A 7230-nucleotide genomic window follows, 5' to 3' on the forward strand; every position below is an offset into this window, starting at 1 on the left:
CTTCAGGTTAACAAAGAGAGAGTTTACAGTTGAGGAATATTTTTACTTCAAGTGGGTTTCTCATCATCACGAATGCACACTAATTATTACTAAGTAACCATGATATATTATTTTCTTATTGTTTACAGATTAATGGACGTTTAAAATGAAGCAATGCACAGTGTTTTTAAGTTTGTAAGCTGGTGTAGCATGTTTTGTTAATATGAAAATATCATAGTATATTTTATGTATATTAATCCTGAAGAAGGCAAAAAGGTGAAACGTTGGTTTAAATAGAAACATATCCTTTATATGGAGTGCAAAGTTCGTTTTATTAACTCTTATCATCCTGTATATATATAATTATGCTTTAAGAAATTTCTATATTTTATTATTATCTTTATCCTGTCAATAAGCGACTCAAAATTCGGGAATGAAGCGAACCATTTGTCTCACTTTATCCTGCACGTAGGACAGAGAGGTTGATGGTGGTAGGTTGTCTTCTGGCTTTGTATGCTTATCTTTCCCCAGTTATGGCAGCCCATAGAGAAAGAACATTTGTAATGGTAAAGCCTGATGGTGTCCAACGTGGCCTTGTTGGTGAAATAATTCAACGATTTGAGAAAAAGGGATTCAAGTTGGTTGGTATGAAATTTTTGCAGGTGAGCCATCAAAATAATCACTTTTTGACGATGTAAAATAACGGATTGACATCATATTTTTAGATTTTATGTGGAGTTAATGAAAAAAAGGTAATTGTAAATGAAGTGTGTGTGTGTCCATATATATATATATATATATATATATGTAATATATATTATAAATATAAATTTTCCAAAGTGAGAGACCAAAATGTAAATCTACTAAGTTGCCAGAGTCGAACTATCTATATACATGGCCTCCATGAGTAATCAACCGACAATTAGATTGATTGATTTTGAGTGGGAAGTGGATATACATGGTAGTGGAGTAATCGTTCATACTTCAGGCCTATTATTATTTCTCATTTTCTAAATACACGCACATTTGTTTCATTTCTCTTTCCTATGTTCTTGTTTTATGACCTTTATATCTATAAAGTATTTTATTTTTAGTGGTTTTCCAGAGGTGGGTGTGGGTGGTAACTATTTTATGGTATTTATAAATGTAAAAACTACTGCACAAAATATAGGTCTGAGTTCATAACTTACAGAAAATTGTGTTTTAAATTCAGGCACAATTTGTGAAGAACTCTAGAAAGGTTATGTAAACTTAGTAGATACTTCACAGAGATTACAAAATTTTTGTACCCCAGTAGCTCACACCGTTAAAAACTGTTTTACTTTCAGTACTTACGGTGGGCACATAAACCATTCTGTAGCTTTGTAGTTAAATAGCTAAAACCTAAGTCTTATCAAAACTTTATTTCTGGAAATAATTTAGACTTCTATCTTACAGAATTCATTCACAATTTCTAGCGTGCTTGTTTAGTTCATGTGCGAAACTTCTAGTGGTAAAACTACATTACTTTAAATTCAGTAAATTGTGAATGTCTGTATATGTGTCAGCAGGGCATTTTAAAGTCTTACAATTAGGATATTTAACCTGAATGGCTTTACAAATGGTCCTACTAATTACCACAAATATCTGAACTATGGGGTCAAACATTATAACTATTTAATCTATAGAAATCATCATAGCAGGTCATTACAACCAAGATTAAACCATTTTACCAATTCATCAGAGGATCTTTTCTTATTTCTGTTGCTAATGTTTGTTAACTTTATTATGGTTTTGTTCCCATGAACAGTAGTGAAACATTTTATTATAAAGAACTTCACTGTAAGAGCGTATATTTCTTCATATTATGTGTATGTTGTGATTTTACTTGTTTATTGTTTAGTTTGTGGTAATTAGTAAAACCATCTAGAAATGTGTTCTTTACAGACATCTTGTATAGAATTGTATTCAAAATTGTTGTGGATGGATTCCTTGGTGAGATACAGATAGGCAATAATGGACTTAATTTGTATGAAATTAACAGTGGATAAAGTCCTGCATCTGTTTCTATGGTAACAGTGGATAAAGTCCTGCATCTGTTTCTATATTAACTTAACAGTGGAAAGTTAATTCCTGCATCTCTTTGTGGTAAATTAGCAGTGGATGGTTATAAAATGCTGCATCTCTTTCTATGGTAAATTAGCAGTGGATGGTTATAAGATGCTGCATCTCTTTCTGTGGTAAATTAGCAGTGGATGGTTATAAGATGCTGCATCTCTTTCTGTGATAAATTAGCAGTGGATGGTTATAAAATGTTGCATCTCTTCCTGTGGTAACTTAGCAGTGGATGGTTATAAAATGTTGCATCTCTTTCTATGGTAAATTAGCAATGGATGGTTATAAAATGCTGCATCTTTTTCTGTGGTAAATTAGCAGTGGATGGTTATAAAGTCCTGCATCTGTTTACTGTTTTGTTTCTATCAGTAAGTTATGTACGTAATATTTCAACATAATTAAATTTATTGAAATGCTGTCATACACTGTTGTAAATTAGAATATTCTAACATTTCATACACTACTGTAACTTATTTCCTCATCTGTACTTATTACAAACTTTACAATGTGATCATGTCTCACTTGTAATTCAGTGATACCAGATTTTGATACAGTAACATAGAGAAATTGGAATTCTGTTTTACATCATAAATATATTACATATCCATAGCTCTTTGTACCAAATGTTGTGTGTCCCCTGCTGGTACAGCGGTAAGTGTACTGATTTACAAAGCTAATATCAGGGGTTCGATTCCCCTCGGTGGACTCAGAAGATAGCCTGATGTGGCTTTGCTATAAGAAAAACACACACACACACACACACCAAATGTGTACATTTCAGTGTATTTACCAAACTAAAAACAGTGTTATTACATGGTTCAGTGTTTGCTCATAAAAATTCAGTGATCCAGTTAACTGCAGTAGATTTGTTAACAGGAAGACAGGCCTGAAACAGCAGTTCTGTTGTTGTTCAGAATGTTTATTCTTCTATTTTATTAGCTGCAACATATGATAAAGTATTGTACTAGAATAATATACTGTCCAGACCTTCCTTTAGTTGAAGACTTAACCTGTAGTCTTAACTTGTAGATTTAAAATGTAACAAGAAAATCATCTGTCAGTGTGAAATGTTTCTATTTATATTAGTTTGTGATGTTCCAGCAAACTGTCACTGGTATAAACTAGCCCTTTTGGCGTTAAGTCAGTCAAATCCTTTTGTGTGTTTTAAACTTCAGATAAATTAGAATACAAACATGGTTCATTAACATTGAAACAGCCTGTAACAATAATATTCAAGATACATGGAATTTATGTTTTGATGTGTTATCGGTTCTTTGTTCGTTTGTAGGCTGATGAAGTGCTCCTAAAGAAACATTATGAAGAGCTGGCAGGCCGACCTTTCTTTAATGGCCTTATTAAGTACATGCAGATGGGGCCTGTGGTTGCCATGGTGAGTGAGTAAAACTAATGAAAGTTTAGCTGATTCAAAATATCTTATTTTTATTAGATATTTGAGTCTTGTTTTATGTTGATAGTCTTAGTTTTAACATAAAATACATGGAGACTGAATTTACAGTTGAAATATATCCACAACATCCCGAACATAATTTATACAGAACTTAAAAATGTGTTGTTGATTTTAAATTATATTACTTAATATAACTTGTAGTTTCTATAGGAAATCATCTAGTATGTATAAAAGTTACACGTCCAGGATGTATTCTCTAGTGATACTGTCTCTTCTATGATTAACTTTATAGGCATGGGAAGGTCTAAATATCGTTAAGACGGGCAGGGACATTATTGGAGCGACCAACCCCATGGAATCGAGTCCAGGTACCATTCGTGGTGATCTCTGTATTCAGGTTGGAAGGTAAGACCAGGAACAGTTAATTCATGTTCGACTTTACTGTATACCTTAGATGAAGGATTTGAACAGGTAAAAACTATGTTTCATGTTACAGTAATGAACTTTAAGTTTCTACCAAGTCAAACTTTAGCTAATTAATATGAAACGTCAGTGAAAATACTATTAAAATCTTTATTTTGTGTAGAAACATCATCCACGGTAGTGACTCTGTCCCTAGTGCAGAGAGAGAACTGGCATTGTGGTTTGACACAAAAGAGCTTGTTTGTTGGAAGCAAGAAATGGAAACATGGATCTATGAAGAAAACTAACTAACAGAATTCTGTCATGAATTTTCAGTGGACCACAGTATTAATTTAGATAACTCACAGGTATCTTTTACAAAGTTCTTCTGTATTCAAGAAAGTATTCTATGCTGTGTTTAATAAAATTGTAGTTCACTTCAAAATAAAATTGAGTTGTGAAGTACTTGATATATACTGCTGAAATGTTTACTCAATTTTAACAGTACAAGTACTACTGTTAAAACTTGTGTAATGTATCACATCTAATTTAGATGCTGGTTTTTACTGTAGGGAAGAAAAGCAACGTGGGTCTTAAGTTTCTTCTGGTCAAGTACAGTTGTAAATTACTTATGGAACTTAATACATTTTCAATCAAAAGGTTTGTACAACAAATTACAAGCCCAAGTAAACCCCATCACCCTTGATTAATTAATTACTACCAACCTTGAGGTTGTTAAGTGCAAGTTTCTGTTTGCAAGATCAAATTAGAAGTGGCAGGGTTGTCTTCCAACACTGGTTACTTTCAGAGGAACCATTCATGTACATAAAAACATTCAGTTCATGTATTACTAGAACCTACTTACAGCTGAGGTTAAATCAAAACACGTGCTACTAGGGTATCCTATGACAAATACTTCCCACGGAACTATGACCCCTAGAGAGTGGACTTTTGTCACAACCACAGTACAAGTTGGGATAGTTACACTGAGTGTTTATTACAAAAAAACAATGATTACAATATGGTAATGGTTTAATTGTCTTTGTGACATCTATGTTACAGATATTACATACATCACAATGTGATAATAAGCAAGCATGTTACTTTACTATATTTACATGCTGCTATAGAAACAGACCAATTTGTCTGGTTATAATAACATTACTTCTATTCATAATATACTTGACTAGTATGTGTTGCTGTCAGTGGTTTACTTCAGCCACGAACAGCAAATGGTTTTACTTAATTCAGTGGCGCCTTCAGTTCTGGACAGAACTCAAAGATGAACGCTTCCAAAATATCCTAAAGTGAAGAAGAAATGGGTGTTAGGGTGAAAGATTTACGAGCATTTACAAAAAACTTCATAACCACCACCTATGTACACCAGAAAATTAAATATAATGGAGTCACTCTACAGTTCTTATAAATAAGTCACAGGAAAGACAAGAGAATCACTTCTCCACAATACTAAGTTACTTATGAAAAAACAAGGCTTAACATTAATATCCAGGAAATGGGATGGGTATTTATATAATAAATCTGTTTTATAGAACATAACTACTTCAATGCTTTATGTAGAAGAGCTAGGGTTAAATATTGGGATGGTGGACAGGTAATAACACTTTAAAGGGTCTATAGACATACACATTTTATAGTTTCTACTTTTGTTAAACTAATTATTGCTGCTTTATCAGTTCTTCTAACATTGATAGATGTTTGTTAAAAAACTGATGAAACATCATGTCCAGCTGGTCCAATGAGCCTCTGTTGGGTAAAATGCATAGTCAGTGTAAACATAGAGCGGGCTTAACACGCTATAACATGCTCTTAGAACAAACGAGTCACACAGTTAACAAAACTGCAAAACTAGTTTTGGGGGTAAAGCCCACAAAATAAAAATGAGAAATTTACTTTTAAGAGTATATAAAAACTTGAATTACAGAAAGCACACGTAAAACTGTGATACTTACATACAACAGTTGTTTGTTTAGGCGACGGTCTTGAAGGGCTTCAAAAACTTTAGCCATTCCTTTCCGGGCATTTTGTTGACCAACCAAATCACTCAACATTTCTGCAAAAAGAGAATCTAAATACATCCTATCTTTTATCAGTACTAAAATAAAGATGTAACAAACATATAGGAAGATTTATTTAAATGTAACTTACGGATAAGCAATTTGTGAGAATGTAGAAGTTCATTCATCACTAGTAATATTTAAAATAAACAAACAATTTAGGGGTAAGCACTCCAAGGTTTTTTCAAGCCCACGAGTAAATGTGTTTCGTTTCACACGGACTGTATTTGAAACTCTGTCAGCAACGAACACATTTCATGCTGTCCATAAGTATAAAAAATTACCTACAGCTGAACACAGGAAATCCCAATTAGTGAACTAAAGGCTATGCTCATCCACCTTTGTAAGCTTAACTTCATTTGGATCAAGGATTTGCTATAATTTATTTACTAACAAACCACATGCTCATACAATACTTATGTAAGTACATTAACAAAGTCAATAGATTACCAGGTATACTTGTAAGCAGCAGCTGCTTGGCTTGGTCTCGGTCTGTTGTTTCTCAGCATCACTCGAGGACATTCGACTTTAGAAAGTACCCCATCAGGCCACATGGAATCTTTAAAGGTTTTCAGGTACTCTTCAAGCATTGGCTCAGAGATAATATGTGCCACAGTTTCATGAATCTGTCTGCAGAAAATGTCTACACTTGTTACCAGTCTCAAGATAATGTGTTGTTGAAACTTTATACAACAGTTCTCAGGTTCAAAATATTCTGTCAACACAATTCTATTTCTAATAATGACCATAGAAATCTAATCATCCATATCCATTATGTTAGCAACACTATTGTCACCTTGATTCATAATTTATAGTACCTGTACCAACAACATCCAAAGTTTTCCATAGGGAACTCTCTCAAACTCTGCAGCTGTTTAACTTGAAATCATTCACGTATGGTCAATACTGTACTGATGAATTCTTATATCCATCCTTAATGAACGTCCACTTTATGAAATACTTAACACAGGTGAGACCAACCATTCTTAAACTCAGTATACTGACACGTAAAGTGTCTCATTCTTACCAATAAGAACAAGGAAATTCTAAGACAAAAGTAATAATTTTGGAAACTTCAAAACCCCTAAGTCGAATTATAATATAATATTTTTGAAACACAAACTGGAAACTATTTAATTTACACTAAGTATTTAAACAGTGAGTTGAATATCTATATCTCCTTCCAGACAAGTATGAACTAAATTCTTACCCTTATATTACTATTCTTCAAACAAATACCATTACCTGTTAATTGTTTTACCAGAAGTAATC

At 33.0% G+C, this 7230-nt stretch overlaps 1 protein-coding gene across 1 annotated transcript; it reads left to right on the forward strand.

The window, feature by feature from the left end:
• Positions 1 to 421: 421 nt before the first annotated feature.
• LOC143247833 (nucleoside diphosphate kinase A-like) lies at positions 422 to 4333 on the forward strand. The gene is made up of 4 exons (XM_076496360.1): positions 422 to 641; positions 3362 to 3463; positions 3774 to 3886; positions 4068 to 4333. Exons 1-4 carry the CDS (start codon positions 465 to 467, stop codon positions 4189 to 4191), a joined length of 516 nt encoding a protein of 171 aa, XP_076352475.1. The 5' UTR covers positions 422 to 464; the 3' UTR covers positions 4192 to 4333.
• The last annotated feature ends 2897 nt before the right edge of the window (positions 4334 to 7230 follow it).

The sequence above is a fragment of the Tachypleus tridentatus genome, chromosome 3 (genome assembly GCF_004210375.1).
Source record: "Tachypleus tridentatus isolate NWPU-2018 chromosome 3, ASM421037v1, whole genome shotgun sequence".
Taxonomy (NCBI): Eukaryota; Metazoa; Arthropoda; class Merostomata; order Xiphosura; family Limulidae; genus Tachypleus; species Tachypleus tridentatus.